Source organism: Acanthisitta chloris, unplaced genomic scaffold (assembly GCF_000695815.1).
Source record: "Acanthisitta chloris isolate BGI_N310 unplaced genomic scaffold, ASM69581v1 scaffold8704, whole genome shotgun sequence".
Lineage (NCBI taxonomy): Eukaryota > Metazoa > Chordata > Aves > Passeriformes > Acanthisittidae > Acanthisitta > Acanthisitta chloris.
Genome location: NW_008670934.1, coordinates 67,874 through 91,525, shown reverse-complemented (window position 1 = coordinate 91,525; position 23,652 = coordinate 67,874). Strand labels below are relative to the sequence as shown.

At 49.1% G+C, this 23,652-nt stretch overlaps 1 protein-coding gene across 1 annotated transcript; it reads right to left on the bottom strand.

The window, feature by feature from the left end:
* Positions 1-2,471: 2,471 nt before the first annotated feature.
* LOC103801473 (endothelin B receptor-like) lies at positions 2,472-7,680 on the bottom strand. The gene is made up of 7 exons (XM_009073889.1): positions 7,161-7,680; positions 6,155-6,267; positions 5,496-5,700; positions 4,715-4,864; positions 3,842-3,975; positions 3,263-3,371; positions 2,472-2,621 (listed from the first exon to the last, which is right to left on the bottom strand). Exons 1-7 carry the CDS (start codon positions 7,656-7,658, stop codon positions 2,472-2,474), a joined length of 1,359 nt encoding a protein of 452 aa, XP_009072137.1. The 5' UTR covers positions 7,659-7,680.
* Between the last annotated feature and the right edge of the window lie 15,972 nt (positions 7,681-23,652).

The following is a 23,652-nucleotide window of genomic DNA, read 5'->3' as shown; positions in this document are numbered from 1 at the left end:
CCTGCTGCCACTCGAGGAAGCATTTAGCAGACTTTGCTGCCCTCCTGCTGCTCAGTAACAAACACCCAGAGCTGTTCCTTTCAAACACCACCATATTTTATTATGAACACACAGAGGGAGAGGGAGGGTGGGGAGTGTCAGGTTTCTCTATAAAATCACTCTGTCAGACAGGAATTGATGGACTGGGTCATGCTGACAGGCTCATGGTGAGGTGGTGCTCACAGGCATTAGGCCAAGGAGTCAGCTGGATTTCCTAAGAAAGCTCCTTTTCCTCTCGTATTGCTGCCAGGGATTCATCCTGCCCATGCCAGCGTGGTCCCATAGAGTGGGAGCTCCTTAGAGCAGTGGGAGGTGGTGAATTGAAGTCTCAGACTTCATTTGCCAGTAAATGTTGACAAATACATAAAATATATAGATTTCAGGGGTTTATACACCCAGTCATTAAAAAAATACCCTGTTACTAAGGTATTTGTGCTGGAGCGTATCAGTCTTTATCAGTTTTCTCCATTGACTTCATTTTTCTGCCAACAAATGCGGCCAGGTCTGGGCAGAGCCCAGCAGCAATGCTGTGACATGGACATAAATTACTCCAACAGGTTGGGAAATTTATGGAGAATGGGCTGGTCTAGATATTCCTCAATCTCTGTTTTCCTTGAAACCAGTTTGTCCTTCAGAAATATGATTTGTTTGTAAAACATTTGCATTTCAGTGAAAGCTAAGCTTACAAAGCCCCAATGCCTGGAATATGTTTTAATTGCAGGTCTCTTCTGTTTTCCTCTCTCCATTTTTTCTATGACAAGGTGAAAAGGGGAAGTAAGAAAGATAAAGGAAAAACAGAGAAGGGAAAAGCAACAAAAAAAAATCATCAAAACTTGGTAGCTAAAACTTTTTCATGGAGGTTTTCTTAAAGTTTTGGCAAGGGGAAAGTTTGATTTTTAGAATAAACATAGAATCATGGAATGGGTTGGGAGGGACCTTAAAGCTCATCTTGTTTCAAACCTCTGCCATGGGCAGGGACCCCTTCCACTAGCCCAGGTTGCTGCAAGCCCTGTCCAACATGGCCCTAAAAATTGCTGGAAAATCACTCAGGGGGTTAATTATTGTCAGTACTAAATGCGGGGAAGCTCTTGGCCATGTTTTGGTTAATTCTAGTTGCTCTTTCAGCTAAGATCAGACCTTCCCCACTGTCTTTTCCACCTTCATTTGACCACATGGACATCTCTGTCCCCTCACAAATGGATGGACCTTGGTGTCATGGTGGCCACGACACATCAGGGTCCAGCCCTGCTGTCCTGTTGGAGCTCAGCCTTGTTGGCAGAGGGAACATCAACTACAGGCACTAAAATCCAGGACACCCCTTGTTCGCTTCAGAGCTGCAGGTGATTGCCCTCCCAGGAGCCAGGGCCTGCAGGAGGCTGTGGGCATTCCAAGTGCTGAATACTGTGGATGGAGACTGGATGCTTTCCTGGAAGGGCATATCTGGATCCTCTCCCTTGCCTGGTGTCAGGCAGAGAATTAGCTGCTTCCAGGTTCTGCAGGGCTTTGGAAATGTGAGGGCTGGATCCTTGGTGTCAGCCTCACCTGGATCCCATCCATCTCTGCCTTCCCTTTCCTGGACTTACCAACTCTTCCCTGGAAGGAAGAGCATTCCTGGCCAGCCAGGAACATACATGCCCCTGGGGAGGGGAAGCTGGAGCTAGTGGCTTGGCTGGATGCGGCCACCAGCAGCACCTGTTCCCCCAGGCTGTGGAGTCACATGCAATCACCTGCTTGTGCCATTCACAGGTAAGGTGAACATCATCCCCAGGTGGGGCCTGGGACAGAATTGCCAGGAAAAGAGGAAGAGGAGGAGGCTGTTAGGGCTCCCCAGGTGAGGTTGGTCACACAGGGAAGCTGAGTTACTGCCCATCTCCCCACCACAAGCAGGCAGAGGTTTCACACCGTTGATGTTCTCCCAGCCATACCTGCTGCCTGGATCTCCTCCTGACTCCCTGCCCAGGGACAAATGATCCCAGCAACACAGAGAGATGATAGGGGGATGTTATCAAAGCTTTTTGGGGGTCTTTTTCAGCTGGAAATTATCACTCGTGGTCCTCTCCCTCTCCTCCTCATCCCACATCCATCTCAAAGTGACATCTTAACCTTCCTTCTCTTTCCACACACATCTCTCCCCGTTCCATGTTCCACCCAAGACAAATGGCCAGAAGTCACTTGGTTTTCCTGCAAGGAAATGAAAAATCCTGTAAGGATCTGAATCCTCTTCCCCCTTCTGCAGAGGGGTGTCAGTGGGGGGCAGAGGCTGAGGTCAGAGCTGGTCCCAGATGGCCATGGAATGCTGCAGCTCCTAGGTGGGTTACGATATGAAGGTATAAATGATTCAGGCCCAGCCAGGGAACAGCTGTGGGAGAGAGTCAAAGGGTCCTGCTGTCCTGGCACTGTGTCTTGTCCTCGACCCCACAGATGACATGGACTTAGGAAGAGCTGTATTTGTTACTCAAGCGGGAGCTGCTCCGGTCCAACCCCAGCTCCTGCCCGGCGGCTTTCCACTTCCCAACAGATCCCTTCTCATCCGTTGGTGTGATGCTCAGGGCTGGCCTCTGGCACCAGCAGCACAGGCAGGACTGTGAGGAGATATGAGGGAGGAGAGACAAGTCACAAACGTGGAATACAGAGGAAAAGAGGAGGAAACTCCTGTACTGATGCTGGCAGGTCACCCTGCACAGTGCCAGGATGGGAATTGCAACCTGCAGTCCTGAACCTTGCTGCCTTGTAGGTCTGCTGGGAGCAAGTTTGCCAGGATAGGGCTAGGATGGGAGATGAAAACACCAAAATCTAGGGCACTTTTTACAGTTGTGTGTTCTTGCCCTTAGGTGAACAAAAATGTGGGCTCAACTCTTTTTGCCACAGCAGCATTCCCATCTCATCCCACCCCCTTTCATTCTCAGGTCTCCACTACTCCTGAAAATTAACTCTGAACAACTTGGACATGAAGTTTGAAGCAGCCTAAGACCCTGGTCTAGTGGTTTGTGAGGATGCTCCTGGTCCAGAATGGCAGGGAACTTTTGGCTTGTCCTATATCCTGCTCTGGCAAAAGCTTCCCCATAGCAGTGCACCAAGCTTTAGTGTACTTGGAGCTGGGAAGAGAGGAGAGGCACCTAGCAAGGGAAAAATTTGGGATGGAAATTAAGATCAGCTTGTGCACCTAGGACTGGTGTCTGGGATCAGTCACTGTAGCCAGGAGCTCTGCAAGGGCCATCCCTACCTGGAAGCAGTTCTTGAATTTCCGACTGACAAAGTAGAGAGCCACAGGGTTGATGCAGGAGTTGAGGGAGGCCATGTTGATCCCAAAGTAATCCATCACCAGGAGGAAACTGAGGTGGAAGGGGAGAGATGTGTTAGAAGCTCATACAGAACTGAGGGAGGGTTTCCAAACTGTCTGGCCTGAGATCTTGCTTCTATGGAGGCTCAGTGACTGATAACAGAGCTGAGCACAAAATAGTCCCTTCCTAAGAAAAAAGGTTTTTTTGTGAGGAGCATTTCCTGAGGAAGCCAAGACCATGAGCTCTAATTTCCCCTTCTGATCTTGATGCTGTCAAACCCCTGCACAGCAGGACCTGGCCTGAACTGGGTTTTGCCTGATGGATAAAGGGAGAAAGAAGATAAGCATCTAGCACCTGGTATATAGTGCATAGCTCTCGGATATGCTGCAGTCCCTTCAGCCCTGCTAGGAATGTTTTTTTGCCCAGGAAACCTTCTTAACCCACAGCTTTGCAGAGACATTGCAAAACTGAATCCTCTCTTTTGGGGTCCTAGCTCAGTGCCCACCTGCTGGGGCCCCTACCTGAGCAGTTCACATCTGTTGGGGTCCGTCTGGTCATAGATGGTCTTTTTGAGGATGCGGCTGAGGTGGAGAGGTAGCCAGCAGAGCGCGAAGATCACCACAAGGCAGAACACGGTCTTGGCCACCTCCCGCCGCTGCCAAGAGAAGGTGGGTGAGAGGGAAGGTGAGCAATGGGGAGCAGGTAGAGCAAAGCAGATCTCAAATCATAGAATCATGGAATGGCTTGGATTGGAAGGGATCTCAAAGCTCATCTCGTTCCAATCTCCCCACCATGAGCAGGAACACTTTCCACTAGACCAAGTTGCTCCTAAAATTCTGCATCATGAGATCCAGGCTGCAGAAAGGGGTAGGGCACCAGCAGCTCAATGTGGATCAGACCCCTTCACACCCCTCCCAACCATCACTCATGGTGACTTTGCTGGGGTGATGTTCCCTGGGACAACGTGGCCTCCTCCATCCACCCCTCACACTGTGGTATTGTGACAACCAACTGGTCTTCCTCAAGGAATCATTCCCAAAGCACAGGAGGGAATTCTTTTCCCTGCACCCCTTGTCTGGGATTTGGCACATCAAGCATTTGGTCCAGTTTGGTGTGAGCTGGGCTGGCCCAGCATGGCCAGAGATAAAAGGCCATAAGAAACTAAACATGAAGCTGGTCTGTGGCCATAGGGTGGTTGGGGTTGTCCCCGAGACTAGAGATCACATTGCTGAAGGCTTTTCTCCCTGATCTCCCTGTATCAGTGTGCCAAGATCTTCTGTGAGGCTTTGTCAGCTCATACCTGCCCTTCACAGGGACAGGGACACATCCCCCCTTCGACAGCTCTCCCTCCTCTTTGGGAAATACCAGAATTCCTGCATTCCTGGTTTTCTTACCCGTTTCATGTGGTCATTCAGAGCGATTCTCATGCCGTTCCTCTTGCTCAGCATCTCGCATGACATGAGGGTGTAGAAGATGCCAGTGCACACCAAGGGGAGACAGAAATAGAAGCCAAAAAGCCACCAGTCCTTCACATCCCGGTAGAACTGTGTGGGAAATGAAATGAAACTGGAAACTGGGTAAAGGGTGGGGTGGGTAACTGGGCCGTGAACTGGCCCCGTCCCTGACACTGATGCTGACCGTACAGACACTTTGAATGTGTGAAAGTGTAACAGCTCCTGTCCTATGTGTTCGTGGGATTATCTTCCCCCAAATCTGATGCACATTCATCCTAAAGACATAAAGGCTGGTTCATATGGTATCACTGGATCATTAAGGTTGGAGAAGACCTCCAAGTCCATCAAGTCAAACCTTTGACCAAATACTACCATGTTCACTAAACATATGGCTGCCAGACCCATCTAGCACTCTTGGAGGAACTTATTTGGTTGGCACAGTGGGTAAGTCCTGATGGAAAAGTGTCTTAATTCCCTTGCTCACCTGACCCTGTAATAAAGGTTACCCATGCAGACTTGTTGTGAGGACACTCTGGCCTGATGGGACAGCATAGGAGGCTCTGAAACTTCCTGAGATGTGTCATACTGCTGTCCCTGCTTCACCATGATGACAGAAGCAATTGACAGAAGCATCTATTCCTCTAATCAAGGAGAGTGGATGCCATGGTTGCCCGTGCCCCCCTCTCCCCTGCATGGGAGCTGGGGTGGGATGAGCACGTACCATCATGAAGCTGGATTTCTGTTCGGAGGCAAGCATGCACACCCACAGGTGCTGCTCCCAGTAGTTGAGCTCCACCATGTCAAAGGCTATTGCTTCAGGAACTGCGAGCACAATGGCCACTGCCCAGATCAGCATCACCTCCACTGCCTTCCACATGGGGATTCCTATCCCCTGGATCCGACTCCAGGATGCCACTGCTCGGTACCTGCCCAAGGTGTGGGAATAGGACAGGAGCAGATTGGAGTGAGAAAAGCAACCATCAGGGAGGAAATGAGAAGGGGCAGATTAGAATTGTCCCCAAAGATCCTTTCCCTCACACCTTCCTCCTCCACCCCTGAACCTTCTTCTTAAGGGGTAACAGGGGCTCACTGGATGAATGTAATGGGAGCTGTCCTTGGCCAGCATCTACTTGTCACCCTTCCCCACCACCACCACTTGTTCCAGCATATCACAATCCTCCCCTGAGCCTTTTCCAGCAGGATTTAAGTTGTCCCCATTGTTCATGCTGGATTTCAACTCCACATGACAGCAGCCTATCCCCATCTCAGAACTGGGCTAGAACCAAGCTGCCTGGGTTTGCCTTTTGGTTACAGCAAAGGGACACACACCAGTCAGACAGGGCCAGGATGAGAAGTGCAGATGTAGACAATGTTTCTTACCTGTCAATGCTGAGAGCACAAAGGCTGAGGACTGTAATGCCCACAGAGGCTTTCTGGATGAAGGGGACCAGCTTGCACACCTGCACTCCAAAGGGCCAGTCCTTTGCCAAGAGCTGGGGAAGAACCACAGGTTATCAGGGAATGCGTGTCCAGCTTCCCATAATAGCAGGTGGTTACCCACAAGGTGTGAGAAGCCCACAGAGAGCAGCTGAGAGCACTCTGAGGTTCCCTCTGCTGGGATTGTGTGGTGTGCTCTCTCCGGTAGTGTGTGTGGTACTGGGAACCTTGTGTTTCCCCAAGGGCTTGTTGTGAGATTAGTGGACATACAGATGAAGGATGGTCCAGACATCAGGTCCTGACTCCAGACTCTGGGTGGTTTTGAATGCATCCGAGTTCTAAACACCACAATGGGCTTCTTGGGCTTGTTTTCAAAGGAAAATAGATGTCATGCTCTGAAACAGCCAAACTCCAGCACAGACACCTTCAAAGCCACTTGTCCTAAGTCTTTACCATACTCTGACCCTTGACCATGCTTAGATTTCTTATAGAACCTATGCACCATTGCCCCAAGCTCAGATAGGTCAAGCAGAGGGGATTGGTGGGGACAAGGTGCCCTGAAGGCAGGAGAAATCCAAGCACTCACTCATAAGGATGAGAATGAGCTTGAGTTCACAACCCTTATATCCCCCTGACACTTGGAACCCATCCTGAGGTTACCCTGACTCAGAGCCAACCTCCTGTGCAAGCTCTTTCATTTGGCCTCAGCAGCAAGACAAGCCATGGAATCACAGAAGGATTTGGGTTGGGAGGGACCTTAAAGACACCATGGGCAAGGACACCTTCTACTAGACCAGGTTGCTCCAAGCCCTATCCAACCTGGCCTTGAACACTTCCAGGGATGGGGCAGCCACAGTTTCTCCAAGACAGCCTCCGCAGAGCATAGAGGCTGGTGGGAACAGACCCCATCCCAGTGAGCACTGGGTTGCTGTGGTCCTCGTGACCCTACCTTATACACATTGATGGGCAGAGCAATAAGGATGTACAGAAGGTCTCCGAGGGCCAAGCTGGCAATGAGGACATTTGGCCCATTCCTCATGCACTTGTTCTTGTAAATGATCCTCAGGAGCGTGGAATTTCCAATGATCCCTACTATGAAGATGGTGCAGGACACAATGGTGTTGATGTACTTGAAGATATGTCTGATATCTGCAGGCTTCACACAGACAGGCAGCAGTGGTGCTTCCGAACTGGTGCTTCTGGGGAGGCTCTCTGAGAGATTTGACACCATGGCATCCTGGAAGAGGCTGGGCTGGACCAGGCTGTAAGCCTGCTCCTGGCTAAGCACCTCAGATGGGATAGTGCTCTCCTGGAAAGCCCATGGAGTCTGGCTATGTGCCCTGGAGAAGAGGCAAGTCAGGAAAATGGCCAGAGTGGTGGGAGCTGGGATTCTTGCTGTTGAGGACTGAATGGCAAAGCTGGTGGCAGGAGTCCTCATAATGTTCATAGGATGCCCTTGGAGTCTTGGTTGGATCTGCAGATGGAGAGAAAGACAAGGGAGAAAAGTTGACTAGCAGAGGAGGAAGGAATGGGACTTAATGAAAGGAAACTTAGTTTGCTCAGCCTGGAGTATACTGAGGGGAGACCTCACCACAGTCTACAACTTTCTCACGAAGAAAAGTGCAGCAGCAGGCACTGATCTCTGATGACCAGGGAACAGCTGGAGTGGTGACGGGAGGTTTAAATTGGATATTAGGAATAGCTTCTTCCCTCAAAGTGTTGAGGGCATTAAAACAGCTCCCCAGGGCAGTGGTCACAGCACCAAGCCTGACAGAGCTCAAGGAGCATTTGGACAATGCTCTCAGGCACACGGTGGGATTGTTGGGGTGTCCTGTGCAGGGCAGGAGTTGGTATTGATGATCCTTGTGGGTCCCTTCCAACCTGGGATATTACATTCTATGTTTCTGTTTTAGTTTCTTCTATGAATTGCTGGAGAAAGTCATCACAGTGAGTAGATCCCACCAGGTCAGAGTGACTGAGCTCATGGGTGGGAGTTTGTGCTGCTAAAATTAAAGACACCAGTTCAGTAAAACAAACTAAAAGGAGAACAAACAGTCCCTTGTGCCTCTGACACAACATTCCAGTGAATGAGGGCACCTGCCTTTGCCCAACAGGTGCAAATTGAGTCCAACCTGTCACTGATCTCCAGCTTGCTAACTAGACCAGAGCCCTGAGTGCAACATCCAGTCCTTCCTTGAACACCTTCAGGGATGGTGACTCCACCACCTCCCTGGGCAGCCCCTTCCAATGTCTGACAACCCTTTCCATGAAGAAATTCTTCCTGATGTCCAACCTGAACCTCCCCTGGAACCGCTTAAGGCTGTTTCCTCTTGTTCTGTTACTTGTTACCTGGGAGCAGACCCCAACCCCCACCTGGCTACAACCTCTCGTCAGGGAGTTGTAGGGTTTAGTTTTGGTACTTTAGTTCATGACTGTCTGAGGTAGCAGTTTTGGAACCTCTCTGTAAATGCCTGCACATCTGGACAGTTCTGCAGTCCCATCTTGGGGTCCACAAATCCAGCAGAATTTTTCCAATTCATTCTATGAGGAAACTGGAGCCACACTAGCATCCCCCTCCCCAGCAGTTCCCATGGGCTGCCCTGTGCCACATTTCAGTGCAAGGGAAAAGACTCAGTGCAGTCCTGCTGGGAGCCCTGATGGGAAAATGCTACAGGGCTTTTTTTTCCCCACAAATGTTATATTGGTACCTGACACCTCATTCCAGTTTGTGTGCAGCAGCACAGCTCCTCCTTCTCCATCCTCATTGCCGCTAATTGAACCACTTCCTTTCCAAATCCACTGTGCCCACTCAGCCTACCATACTTAGGGATATAAATCTCCCTGTGCTGTTTACTTCTGGCTTCTGAGCTCAGTAAAAGGTCTCTCAAGCTCTCCTGGGCTGGAGCACTAATAAATATCACCAGAGTGGTTCAGTTTTGCACATCTCCCATGACACTTCCAGGCAGGACGAGCCAAGCTGCTGCTCCACAACCACAAAGAAAGCTGGGGGTGGTGGTGGCACCATCCTGGCATGATGTGAGTTTGAGGAATGGGCTTCTGGATGATCCAGATCTGGAACTGAGTGGGAGTGGGAGAAGGTAGCACCCTACTGGTCTGTGCCCCAGCACTGTCTGTGGTCCAGACAGGGACAAATACGGAGGCTCCTGGTTGGAGGACGATGTTTGTCAAACTATGACACTTTCCAGATAGGAAGGAAGGACAATCTGCTGTGCCTAGACTAGGAACAGGAGCCTTTTTGGGGATTCCTTGGGATTTCACTGCTCCAGAGGAGCCAGGAAGGCAGGGATTGAGGTGCCTGCCTGAATTTAGAGCTGGGACTCAGGCTCTGCTCTGACTCCACCAGGCAGAGTCAGGATCTGAGCCCAAAGCCACTGTACCCTCGGGATCTGCTCCCCAGTACCATCCAGACAAGGCACCCCTGGACTGTAGCATGGTTCTCCCTGACCAGGACTGGGAGAATTCCCAAGACCAGCAATTAATGCAAGGTGGAAGCACTGCTTCCATCTGGGAAGACATGGCCAAGCTAACCAGGGGTCCCACCAGGTACAGCTACAGCTCCTCTACATACATCTGTGCATCCCCCATGTGTCAGGGGCTCAGCCTTGGTGGAAATGCCTGGACACCCAGATTTATTGGGAAGGGGGGAATAAAGAAAGGGAGAGAATGGAAAAATAACTCAAAGAAGCACAAACCTGGACACAAATCCCTGCTCTGACTTGATGCAGGGACTTTAGCCTGTGTCCTTTCTGAGGTCCTCAGCTCCCTGTCCTGCCCCAGGGACAGCTGTCCCATGGGTGGGTGTCCTGACTTCTCTGCCCCACTATGGTCACAGGATTGCAGCTCATAGGAGAGAGCAGACCCAGCTCAGAATTCCTGCCAGAGATCCCTGAGGGTCTGGGCAGCTCACAGAGAGCAGCTTTGAATGGCACAGACAAGCGTCTGCCACTAGTGGCTGGAGGGAAATGGTGGTTCCTGGAGTCAGCACTGGAAAAGGGTCCCAAAACGTCCCTGAAAGTTGCTCCCTGTGCCCCTGCAGCAATGGGCTGCTTTTATCTGCCCACCCCAACCACAGAGCCTGGCGTGGCTGCTCAGCCCCAGGGTGTTTGGCAGAAGAGCTCATGTGAGTGAGAATCACAGGACTTGGCTCGCTGGGACCTGCCCACCCCCTCCACAGCAGAGCTGCAAAGCACTGGAGAAAAAAAGCACTTTCCCCCTGTCTTGCCTTAAAATTAGTAAAATATTTTACTAAATTCAACATTTAGTCAAAGAGCAGCATTGTTTTCTACTGTCCAAAAGCCTGTTTACTCCTTGCCCTCCATGCTGCCTCTCACATCTCAGGATGTTTGAAAGCACAACCCTTTCCCAGTTTTGAGGGAAAATGATGCAGAGGAGCATCAAGAAGCTTGTTCAGTGCCCAGCAGATGTGAAGCCAAAGGCAGCATTGTTTGATCCAAAATCCTCTGAGCTTTGCTCATGTTGCTGATCATTTGGGGAGGTGACTTGGTGCCTGAAGGAATTGTTCTGTCCCACCTGCCTGACTAAAGTGCTTCTGCTAGCGAATAGCTTAGACCCAGGAGAGTGGAAATTTTACTCTGTGCTGAGCCCAAATCGCAGCTGAACCCACTGAAGTCAGGACATGGATATCAGGGAATGATTCCAAGAGAGGAAATGAGACTGAAAACTACCTTCTTAACCCTGCACAGCCTGCTCCCATCTGAAAGGTGCCGTGTGTGGGCTGAGGAGCTTTGGATCCCTCTTCCGTGGGAACCCAGCAGAGCCCATGGCATCCCAGGCAGCACCCTCAGCTCAAGCCAGTCTGTCTCACCATGACACTGCCTTCAGGAAGCTCTGCTTCCCAGATGAACCTCTCCAAACACCAAGTTGACCGTTTTTTGGTTTTGGTTTTTTTTTTTTTTTTTGTGGTTAAACATCTCTTGCAGCAAAATCTCTGTGGGTAGGGGAAAGAAGGGAGAGAGGCAGGTGATAACACCACACCCCCACCTGCTCCCTGCTCTGAACCCAACCTGGTCCATAAGCAGAGTTTCCCCTAGAGATGTGCTGGATTTCTCCTGGTGCACCCTCCCCCTGTCCACCTCCCGCATCTTGTTCAGGCACTGTGGTCCCTTCATCAATGCCTTCCCCAGAGGTGGCTGGTTAGGAGGGACCTGGAAAACATGCAAAAACTCACCCTGAAGCAAGAAATCATTTAGTTTGCACATTAGTGCATGGAACAGCAAAGCTTTTCATTAGAGTTAAGTTACCTTCCTCATGACCATGGACTTTTGGTGCACCTGGGATCAGTTTCTTCCCCTCTCACGGCTCCTTGCCCCTGCACGGGATGCTGGGCATGTCCTGGGAGAATTGCAGTGATTTAGATCCTGGAGTTTACTTTTGTGTGGGGGCTGGTGCTCAGGGAGAAGTTTCTTCCCTCTCGTGACTTGCAGAATCTCTCTGGAGTGGGTGGTTATATAGAAAATCCCAGGGCTCCTCCGAAGTGCAGCCCCTGCAACCAATGGGAGAAGGGTGGGACGGGAATGGAGGAGGAAAAAGCAGGAGAAACGTAGGACAGCTCTGGGAAGGAGTGAAAATAATAAACAAATAAAGCTGGAGGAGGGGGGAAGGGAGCTGGAGAAGGAGACTGGGCACAGAGAGCATGTATCCTCAGCATGGCATGGTGATGGGCTTAGAGGAGCCCCATGGCTGGGCTTTGGGGGAAAAAGACATCCAAGCCTCTCTGTCCAGGGTGTGTAAAGCCATGTGCTGCACCTGGAGCTCCTGAGGAAAGGTTCAGAAACAAGGTGTGTACTGCAAACAAGGCAGGGGCACCTGAGGTTCCCTTCCAGCAGAGAGGACAGAGTATGAGAGCCTTTTCTGAGGCTCTGTGAAAGGATAAGCCTCACTTTTCCCTCTATTGTGGTCTCCCCAAAACTGGTGTGGGTGAAGCAGGTCCGGGTGAAGCAGGCTGGGAACATGTTCCAGACCATGCTCCCATCTGCGGGAAGCTGCAGCAGTGCTTTTCCTAAGGATATGATGAATTAGAATTGTGTATAATCCATAGAAAAGTGATGCCTTTATTTACTCATTTGAGTTGATCAGAGCTGACTCCTTACTCAGAAGAGCAGAGCACAAAACCTCATTCAGACTCCTCTCCTCATCCCAAATTGGAGAGCACATCTTAGGGATCTGTCACCTTTCCATCACTCTGTGGCTTCTCAAGCTTTGGCCCATGTCTTCTCTGTAGAGGACACAACTACAGATGTATTCCCAGCGGTACCTTGGTCCTGCTAGCTCAGGTGCCAGAAGAAACATAGGTGATGGGCAGGTCTGAGGGAGCTGGGTTTTTTGTTCTGTTTCTAAAGGTGAATATTTAATTTGGAACTGTATGTATTTCTGGAGAAGGCTGCTCATGGGGTCTGTCTGAGGATCCCATTTCTCATTCCTTTGCTGGCATTGCCACGTAGAGATTAGACTTGAACATTTTGCTTTCTTTTCTCCAGCTTCAGTCTTGTTTGTCCATCTCATTTTAGCATGTGGCAGACCACACAAGCCTCTGAGGACGGACACAGGGTAAAGCCAGGTTTAGTGGTCTGGGCTGGATGGATACAGCCCATTTCTGTCCTTACTTTGGGGTAGTCAGCCAGTACCTCCCTATTTCAGTCAGTAACGCACATAGATGCCTCCAACCTGCAAGCTTGTCTCCCAAAATTGAATCTGGACCTCAGTAAAGCATTTCTGTACCTCGGTGAATTTCTGTGACACTGAAGCTGGACTTTTGGTCTGGGTCAGGGTGGGAACAAACAAGTTCATTACCAGCTGGAGACTTTGAAGGGCATCAGGAGGTGACCTCATGCTGTCCCCTCTGCTCACTCACATCCCCAGGCAGATCAGGAAACAGCACCTCAGATAGCTCGTCTACCCCAGGGCAGAGGTCACGGCATACCCACTGATGCCTCCTTTAACCCTTGGACCTCTGTGGGGGGCTGCAGCTTTTCCTTGGCTCTCTTCCCAAAACAAATGACTCCACATGGCACCTCTCCCTCTGCCTCTGCTGGGGAAGTGTCCTGCAGCCCTATTCTGGGACAGTCACATTTCTGCATGTGACAGAGGGATGAATGGCCTTTTCTGTGCTGCTGGAGGCAAAGGATGGCTCCAGCCCCCTCAGAGACCCCCAGGAAAACACCAATCTTGTCTGGCCAGTGAGTGTCCTTGATACACTGTTCCGTTTCGAGGCTGATGTTGAGTCACTTAAATTATCAGAATGAAGCAGTCGTTTCTGAAATAAGTCACAGTCCAATCCAGCAGCAACCAGCAACACTGCACTGTGCAGGCAGGCAGCAACTCCATGGGATCCATTTTGCCCTTGCATTTTAGAGAGGACATGGCAAATCTGATTTTCCTTTCTGCTGCCATTGGCACTGAACTGATCGCCATGCAAGCACACAGGAGGTGGCTTGGCAAGGCTGGCTGTTCCTGGGCAAGCTCTGAGGAGCCACAACTCAGGAAAACACCAACTCATCATTGAGATGGGTGAGAAGGAGGCTGATACATTGTCCTCACCCTACCCCTAAGCCTGATCAACTGATTTCCTGCCTGAAGCAGCTGCTATTCGGAAATCAGACATCAAGTCCTTGAGAGAGCACCTGGAGGAGATCCTGCTAATGACTATCACCCAGTAGTCAGTGTCTCCTGATGATGCTTCAGTCATGTTTGTAGAGAAGACAGATGGATCTGTGTCAAACTAAAACACCGCAGTGTTATCACATCCAAAGGAAGAGTAGAGAGCCTTTGCTTTTCACTTTGGGAAGTATATGTTCCAAAAACTTGCCTCTGCAGCTGAAATTTAATGGCTCCTAGGATTTGTTTTCTTTGCAGGAATCTGAGGTGTGGACATATCACCTCTTCACACTGAGTGTAGCTGTCTGAGTACCTGATTCATCTTTTAGATTTGTCCAGTGCTCGTCCTCTTACATCCTTTTGCCCCTCTGACTATGGATCAGCCAGCAGCCATCTACCTCACCAGCCTCTTGCTCCTTCCCATTCCTACCTAACCTATTCCTGTCCATGTGATACTTGGATATCACAGGAGAAAGAGCTAATAGCTCTAACCTAAAAAGCATGAATTTCTCAGATCATAGGAAAGATCTTGTGAATGAGTATAACCAAATGAGAGCTACTGTGACAGGAGAGACCAGCCCAAGATAAGGTGAAAGGCAACCAGTTTTGGTTCAATCAAGTGAACATCAACCATGTTGCCCAGAGAAGGTTGTGGGCTCCCCATCCCTGGAAGTGTTCAAGGCCAGGTTGGACAGGGCTTGGAGCAACCTGGTCTAGTAGAATGTGTCCCTGCCCATGGCAGGGGGTGGAATGAGATGATCTCTAAGTTCCTCCCAACTCAAACTATTATGTAATTCTATGATAACTTTTGGGTTGTTTGTGCACTGTGGAACTGTCTTTGACCAGTAACTTTAGGTCCAGCATTCCCAGTCTAAGATAGTCATAGGAAGTAGTTCTCCAGAGCTCTGAGCTAACGGAATTTGCTCCTGGCCTTTGGTCCTCAGCTCTCCTGCTTATCTTGGAGTGAGTCCTCCCAGTGCATGGCTTTGCCTGGGAGCTGATTTTTAACTGATTAAAACTGCAACCCCAAAGTGAAGCAAAGTCCCATGATTTGCACCACAGCAAGAAACTGGTGATACCAGCATATCCTTGTGGTCTGGAGAGAGGAATGGATTAGGGTGTCCATCCCTCATGGCTTTGCCAGCTGTGCGAATATGTTGATGACTTTCTAGTCAAAGTTGCTGGAACTGAAGTCCTTAAAGGACTGGTAAACAAAAATAACTGTTGCTGCTTCAAGCCTGAGTCACTGGGTTTAACCTGAGATAAATAAGTGTGGAACTGTCCCACAAAGGGTGAGTTGTGCTCTGGTTCTGTGTTTGGACAAGAGGAATCAGATCATACAGGTGTGGTCATAGAGCAGAGAAACATTTGGAAGAATCATTTAGGAGGTTCACCTTACACCCCTTTGACCTCTGGGCAAATGCACCCTCACCCTGTGTCACAGTGAATGCTGCTGTGTGCTGTGAGATGTGCCCCAAGACATGTCCAGGACTGGACTGGAGGTGGCTGCTGGGACCCCCAGGGCAGTAACTGGTCTTTATGGCCCTGAGCAACCTCACCTGAGACCCCTACCCAGAGGCCTATTTCAGTTCAGCTGTAGGAGACCCAGTATCCAGAGTGTGAGCCTGTGTTATCCCAAATGCAGGGAGTGAGTGGGCTGTGGCAACACTTCCAGTAAAGCAGAGATGCCTGGGACAAGAGAATATTCATGGAGGCATCACATACAGTGCCTCTCCTCTGGGACCTGAATAGGAAAACTCAGAGACAGTCCCTCAGGAACTCAAACAAGTAAAACATTCTGGAGAAGAGACTGCTGGGGACCTGCTGGATCAAATCCTTTGGGAATATGCTTTTCTAGGGTTGTCAGCTGGTAAATCCTCCTGCTTTTGGTAGGGCTTTTGTTGCCTGACTAAAATGCTTGGCATATTTTTGTTCAGTGACTCTCTGGAAAGTCTTTGGGCTTAGTTCTTCGGCACTGGGAATAGCTGATATCGCTGGCTCAGAAACTGGCTCTCAGCCTGACACCTCCACTGGCATTATTTAAAATAAATAGATAATTGTGCCTGCAATTCTAGTTGTATTCCATAAATCTTGCTATCAGCATTCCCTCTGTCCTGCCTCTTTTGCTGGAGAGGTCTGAAGGCCTGGAGAAAAGCTCTGGCATTTTTCCAGAGGTGCTTTTCTGCAGCAAATGTTTTCATTCATGTCAAGCTCTCTGATGCTACTGATCTCTGAACTTTGTCTTATCCTTTACCCCCACCAGGCTGATATTCCCCAATTTTAACCCCTGGATCAACCAATCAGTGTAGCAATGAGGAGTGATGGTATCCTGCCTTCTACTACTTTCCTTTCTTATGGAGATTCTGAGTCTGAAGTCTCAGAGATACTCTTCAGATGAGTCTGGATTGATACTACATTAGCTTGGGAAAACTTTGAAGCAGTGGGATGAAAACCTCCATTTCTCCCATACTGCTGTCCCAGATCCTCACCCTGACCCGTACCAGCACAAGAGGAATTCCAGGTAATATTCCTTGGATCCCACACTACAAATGCTCCAGCAATTCCAGGCTGGATCCCACCTAACTGCTGATGTTCTCCTCGGTAAAGAGCCAGAAAATGGTGATTATTTGAGTACTTGCATCTCTGTGTGTCTGTGTATCTGCAGCCACATTCACCCCACCAGCTGGTGTGGGTGAGTAAGGACCAGGCTTGGTTAAGCACTCAGTGTGCTGGGACTTTTCCTTGCTTGGAGGAGGGGATGTCTTGGAGAGCAAGAGAGCCAGATGCCTGCTGTTCCCACGAGCCTGTGCTGACCCCACACTTGATTTTTTTTGCTTGTAACTTTCTTATCATCTGGGGACAACTGAAGTCAAATTGTTTTGGGGGTGACAAGGCATTTGCAGCCCTGACTTCTGAGGCACAGGGAGCTCCATGACAGCAGTCACAAGCAGAACAGGACACTGCCCAGCTGCTGCTCTTTGAAGGTTGTACATTCTGTCCCAGTGTCATGTCTGAGGGTGGATCTGTGTCTGTGAGTTCCTGTTTGATGTCAGATAAATTGGGACTTGCAATGAGCAGAAGCTTCTTGTCATCTTCAGATGGCTCTGATTGCAAAACATCAGAGTTTGGGATCACTGTACCCCTCACGGGTGCAGGGAGCCCTTAAGGAGGTCCCAGAAGCTCAGGGCATCTCTGTATTCCAAAGATGTTGCTGAAACCAGTGTGATGGGACAGTGTTGATCCTGACCATGGTGGGAAGAGGACTTAGAATCATAGAATTGTTAAGGCTGGAAAATACCTCTAAGATGATCAAGTCCAACCATCGATGCAGCACTACCACCATGTTCATCACTAAACCACGTCCTCAAGTGCCACATCCACATGTTTTTTTGAACACTTCCAGGGTTGGCAACTCCACTGCTTCCCTGGGCTGTGTGTTCCAATGCTGTACAACCCTTTTGGTGAAGAAATTTATCCTAATATCCAATTTAAACCTCCCCTGGTGCAACTTGAGGCCATTTCCTCTAATCCTATTGCTTGTTACCTGGGAGAGGAGACCAACCCCCACCTGGCTTCAATCTCCTTTGTTTCTCCAGAAACCCTACAAATCTTAAGAGTTCCCCAGAGATAGAAGGGAAGCAACTACAAGGAATTTAGGACCACAAGGGCAAGATGGCTGCTGTCAAAATTGGAGGTGACTTTAGTTGACAGAGTATTCCCCCAAAGTGCTGGTGGAACACCCTTCTTCATCCAGAGCTCTGCCACATCCAGATTAATGAGGTTTCTACTCTCGTGGAACTGTGATTCCTTTAGGATCCATAGATTGCTCCATAGCTGATCTGGTGGACAGTTTGGACATGTGAGTGTGGCACAGACAGCATCTGAGCTCCAGCTTCTGTGTTCTCCCAGCCTAGTATGCTGCTGGGACCTGTGTGTGGCTTCCTGGTGTAGGACAAAGAGCAGCCAGTGCTGGCAGTGTTTGTGTTAACTAATATTACGTGATAACATATACCAGATGATAAATTTCTGTCATATGTGCCCATATAACCCCTGAAGATTCAGCCTAAATAACTGCTGTCTTAATGACTGTGTGTTGATCTGGTGTATGGACTTGGAGATGTGTCCCACTGGGGAGTCTTGGAGTTCTGGATGTCTTATTCACAGAAACAAGGGAAGGATGTTTTGCCTGTGAGGAGAGAGGATCCTGCCAGATTGCCCTGGCCACCTTCTTGCATATTTCTTATAGAATCACAGAATGCTTTGGGTTGGGAGGCACCATAAAAATCATTCACTTCCAACCCCCTGCCATAGGCAGAGACACCTTCCACCAGCCCAGGTAACTCAGAGTCCCAGGGTGAAATTTACTGTACTAACACAGAAAGGTTATTTTTGTCAGTGTTTTCATCTGCATTTTATCTGTCAAAAGGTGAGCTTCCCTGAGCTGTTTTGGGAAGATCTTATCCAAACCTCTGTTGGAAGCACTGATGCTATCAGCTAATGAGCTTGATTAAAGGTGAGCTACTGGGTCTGGCAGCAGAGCTGAGATGTAAATATTATATTCATTTCTCTTTACCAGCACTTTGGCTGAATTGTGAATATTGTGGGCTTTAAAACTGACAATATCTGAGGGATTCTAAGAGCTGAGCAAACTCTCCTGCTCTGTGTGATTGTTACAACCTTTAAATAATCCTTTGCTTATATGCACATATATATACATATATATGTAAATAATAATGTTACTAATTCAATAGAAAATGGAAGTAGATTTGGGTTCTTTTTAATGTCTGAATGCTGTTTATCTTCATTTATTTTGAGGGATCTACTTCACTAAGTAGTTCAGCTCAAGAACTATGAATATTTTGACTTCAGGAACAAATTTCATGGGGTTTTAAAAATCAGTTAAATTGAAGTAAATCAAGCACTGTTGGTACAGAAGTAGATCCAACCACTTCGTGTGAAACCCACAAAGAGCCTGAGGAGATCGCCGGATTCTCCTGTGAGTTTTCCAGAATGGGAACTGGAGTCTGACTGATCAGCTGGTGCAAATCTTCAGTGGCTTTGGCAGGATGATGCCAGCACAGGAGCATTGACAGCCATAGGACACAGAAGATCAGTGGCAACTTTTCTGGACCATTTCCCAATTTTCTCCCACCTTTCATTCCCTCATTCTCCTTAATAAGCTTCTGAGAAAAGTTTGGATAAACGGGTTATTGCTCCTAAAATAACTGCAGATAATTATAGAGAGATTAATAGCCTCCTCTTGAAGAGCCATCAATGCAGGCGGCAGCAACTACAAGTACCATTGACCTCTCCAGGAAACGGGAATGAGGAAACACAGCAGGAGATGGGTTGGGTAAACCATGTGTAATTTAGACTCTTTAAAACTATGGCGACAGCAGTACTGATGTGATTCCCCAGGTTCGCCTTGTAGCACCCCCCTGGCCTCAGCCTGCAGACCAGCAGAGTTAGTTGGCTGCTCACCAGTCATAGAGTCAAGAAGGAGAAAGAGGAAAATGGCTCATAGACAAATGTATTGGGAGTAAGAGAACGCAGAGAAAAACACAAGTGATTATCACCTCCCTGACATCTGATAGAGGATACTGCCTTCCCCTAGTCTGGGATTTGATTATCCCTGGGGAAGGTGAGTGAAAGCCAAAGATAAAGTGAGGAACTCAAGGCTGCTTTTTCTTTGGGATTTGTCAGTAACTGATCACTTTCATAACTTGGTGGCCAGCTCAGGAATGCTCCCTGGGTAACCAGGAACTAATGTAGGTGGCGCTGAACTTGCAACTGAGCAGTTCCAGCACATGCTGGCTTCAGACTCACCCCCTGGGCCTGGACCCTGCTAGAAGAAAAGCACATTCATGGATGCCATGAAAGAAAATTGAGGAATCCCTGTACCTGGCAGTCCCCACTGCACAATGAGGTTCTGACTCTTTCATTACAAGTTCTGCAGCATATGGCACCTCCAGCAGGGATATGGAGGAGGCTTGGTATGATACGAGATGAGTTTTAGTGCTCTGCCAGTTAGAGCCACCCCAGAGAGCCAATTAGATTGGGTTCTTGAAATCAGTGCCCCCAAAACAGTTTGAGGAAGAAGAGAGTTGCCATGAACCTTCTCTTCCCCATCTCTAATTTCCTTGCTGCTGCAAGGTAATCCTGAAAGGAGAGATGGGAAAAGCATCTAGCGTACGTGCACTGAGATAACTTTATAAAGGAACTATCAGTTTAAAATCCAGCCAGCCACAGGACCAAGCATCCCATTTCTATGCCCCAAGGTCATCTTCATGCCCACAGCAGACAGCAATCCTCAACTCCATCCCTGGAGTGAATGTCACTCATTTCCCAGCCCCTGTGTGTCTCACTCCTGTTGGGGAGTGGTTATTCCAACCAAAGTGGGAAAATCCTCCTTTCTAGTTTCATAAAGCTATTAGAGAGCCTCCAAAATAGGCTACAAAGATGATGAAGGGTCTGGAGTGGCCATACATACAGCACCTTGCCTTGTTCAGCCTGGAGAAGAGGAGGCTGAGGAGAGACTCATGGAGCTCTGCAGCTTCCTCACAAGGGGCAGTGGAGGGGCAGCATTGGTCTCTGCTCTCTGATGACTAGCGACTGGACCCAGTGAAATGGTTGGAGCTGTGTCAGGGGAGGGTTAGGCTGGATATCAGGAAAAGGTTCTTTTTCCAGAGAGTGGTTGGGCACTGGAACAGCTCCCCAGGGCAGTGGTCACAGCCCCAGGCCTGACAGAGTTCAAGGAGTGTTTTGACAATGCTCTCAGGCACATGGTGGGATTGTTGGGGTGTCCTGTGCAGAGCCAGGAGTTGGACTGGATGATCCTTGTGGGTCCCTTACAACTCAGGATAATCTATGATTCTGTGCCAGAAGGGATGTGCTGGGGGAGGCAATGTAAAACTCACCCCCAGATACTGGGATGAGTCAGGTGACATGGGTGTATGGAGGGTCTCAGAGAAGGTTTTCATTTTGCTAGAGTAGAGCTGAAATGATACTAATGGGGGGAGGAAAATAAATTACAAAAAAGAGGAGTTGCCTTGTAAATGGCGGATGGCCTGGGGACAAAAGCCACTCACGTGTGTTAGGGCTGACTGGTTTCATGTGAGGGCTCTCAATGGGGTCTCTGTGTGAGGAGACAGTGGCCCTCTGTGGAGGCCTGCATATCCCAGTCGAGCTGCTGGGTCACAAGCAGTGCATGTGACAGGGAACTGCTACCCCACCATGGCCAATCCATCTGGATGGTGGAGTTAAGGACAGTGTGTTGGGAAGCCTCTCCCTGCTCCATTAAATCCCACAAGCAGGAGAAGTAGAGGGGGAATGGAAATGGGGTTCTTTTTATAAGATTTCATGTTAAAAATGTTCCAAATAGCCCATCTTCGGCCTATAAAATGTTTTCTGGCAAGCCAGTGGGCTTCTGCACACAAGAGCTGTACGACATGGTTCTTGCTGCTGTGGACTGATGAGGAGAATGATTTTCTTCTGGACACTCATTTGTCACCCACAGTTCTCCTTTGTGATTTATATAGGAAAGCAGCATAAGGGCAGGAGTTGATGTCCTCTCTTTAGCTGCTGAGCATATCATAGAATGGTTTGGGTTGGAAGGCACCTTAAAGATCATCCAGTTCCACCACAGTCAGGGATGCCACCTACTTAGATATGATGCTGGGAGGTTCCTTTATGCTGAGATGTCTCTCCACCAATGAATGCACCCTGAAAACGCTCACTTTGTTAGCAGGTGGGACAGCCCTGCTGTGCTCAGCTGACAGTCTCTGGAAGGAAGGAGCTGGTTAAGAGAGCTGGAATGCCACAGCAGTATCACCATGCATGTGTAAGTAGATCAAAAGTGGGGGAAGGATTGGGCACCAACAGACAGCAGGTGAAGTAAAGGTCAAGGGGAAGAAGGTGTCTTGATGCTCTGATACAAAGTTGTAGGAGAAAACAACACTTCTGCACTGAGTCAGGAAGTTTATCACAGTAAGAAAAGTACCTGGACCTTTCCAGACTCTCTTCTCTGTCCTTCACTGTCAGTCTTCTCTGATTTTCCTTACCTGTAAGAAATCTTATGTATCAAGGTATCCCAGAAAAGCCTAGTTCATCACCTTGTCCCCACCCACCATCAGCTCTACTAAACCCACTGGCAGGGATTTGTCTGTCTTCTTACAACCCACTGGGCTGAAGACATCCTGACATCTAGAGGCTTCATCCAACTGCTTCATGAACCTTTCCATTCCAAGCGTTTCCTATGGCAAGGTGCAGCCTACCAAACTTGGGCAAGTAGTTTATCTTCCTTCAAGCAGTTGGCCCCAGAGTGAGAGCCTACCATCTGCCATGGAGACAGGATGGAGTCCTCGAAGATCCCAGAGGGAGCTGTTCTCCGCTTAAGGTTAGGCAAATTCCAACATGAGAGGAACCGAATCCTGCAGCCAGGTGCTTGTTCTCCATCCTGTGCAGTTTGGTACAACTAATCTGTCATCCCAGTCATGGAGGTGGTGTCAATACTGACTGAGAATCCTCCACGGGTGGTGGAACAGTCAGAGCTTTCATAACATGCCTCCCTGGAATGTGACAGCTATTCAGGTACATCCCAAGGATTTATTTATCATAGGCATCACATATATTTGGATAACTAAGTTAAGATCTTAGACCTGATTGCTAATTAGTGGGGGCTCCCAGTCTACTGGCCCTGAATTGCATTGTGGACACCCCACAGCCCCTTGAATGTGGGTTGGCCAACAATTTCAGGGGTGTAGAAGAAGATGGTGGGATGACCTTCTGCCCAACACCCCACATACCCTCCAGCTTTAGAGGGCACTGTCTCAACTGTGCCTGACACACACAGTGCCACAGTAAAGGCATCACCCTGGTGCAGGGCTGAGAGGAGCCCCCAGTGCTTCCCACTTGAGGGGAGGGAAAGCAAGAGTACAATAACTATTCCAAATAAACCGCAGGAACCTCATTCCCCCTCCCAAACTTTGATGGGATAGAGGCATTGCTCAAAGGGTAAGCTGGGTCCTGTCTGTTTATTTTAAGCTGAAAGCTAAAAGGCTCCTGCTGGTTACTTAAAAGAAAAGTTTGTTTCTGTATTCTGCTAATTAACAACCTCTGAGAGGCACCCAGAACCCTTCTCTGGGGCCCAGAATGTTGCAAAAACATGGAAAGGTTAATTGAAGGCAATGGGAAAATGAGAATCCCAGCTTTAACCTTCTTGGTCTGCCCTTGTTATGCTAACGGCGTGGTGCAGGCAGATTTAATGATTCCTCATTACCCTGCTACCTAATTAACCTTCTGCCCTGAAGCAGGGAGAGGGTAAGAAAGAACCTCCCTGCCCAGGAACCTCTTGTGCCAGCAGCCCCCAGGGTTAAAGGAGACATCTCCAGCATTGCCAGGCTCAAATCCCTGCAGGGCTTCCAGAAGATTCCCACTAAACAGAGGAGAAGGGAAGTGTTTTGGGATCCCCCCATACTGGGATGGATCCATGGTGTTGGATACAGGGATTCTGTTTGCCCATCATCATCAATGCTGGGATAGGAACAGTGTGGCTTCTAGGGAGAGAGTTGGCACCAGACTGCCATTGGAACAGGTAAGACTCCAATTGGTTGTGGTAAGGGTGCTCCAGGGCTGGCTGAGAGTCAGAGAGATGGTCTAGGGAGAGCAGAAACCTGTAGAGCTGCTCCCTGCATCCACAGGTTTGACCAGAATCACAGGTTCAGGGTGGAAGGGACCACAGTGGAGGTCATCTGGTCCTCTGCCTGTCCTACATCTCCCTGCTCAAGCAGGATCAACATCTGGAGCTG

Bases quoted from the DNA above. Each gene is read 5' to 3' on its own strand.
- LOC103801473 (XM_009073889.1), bottom strand. From the start codon at position 7,658: ATGAACATTATGAGGACTCCTGCCACCAGCTTTGCCATTCAGTCCTCA. The intron at 5,701-6,154 runs GTAAGAAACATT...CACCTTGGGCAG, and splicing joins TGTGCTCTCAGCATTGACAG to GTACCGAGCAGTGGCATCCT. The intron at 3,976-4,714 runs GTAAGAAAACCA...TTCTCTTGGCAG, and splicing joins TGAATGACCACATGAAACGG to CGGCGGGAGGTGGCCAAGAC.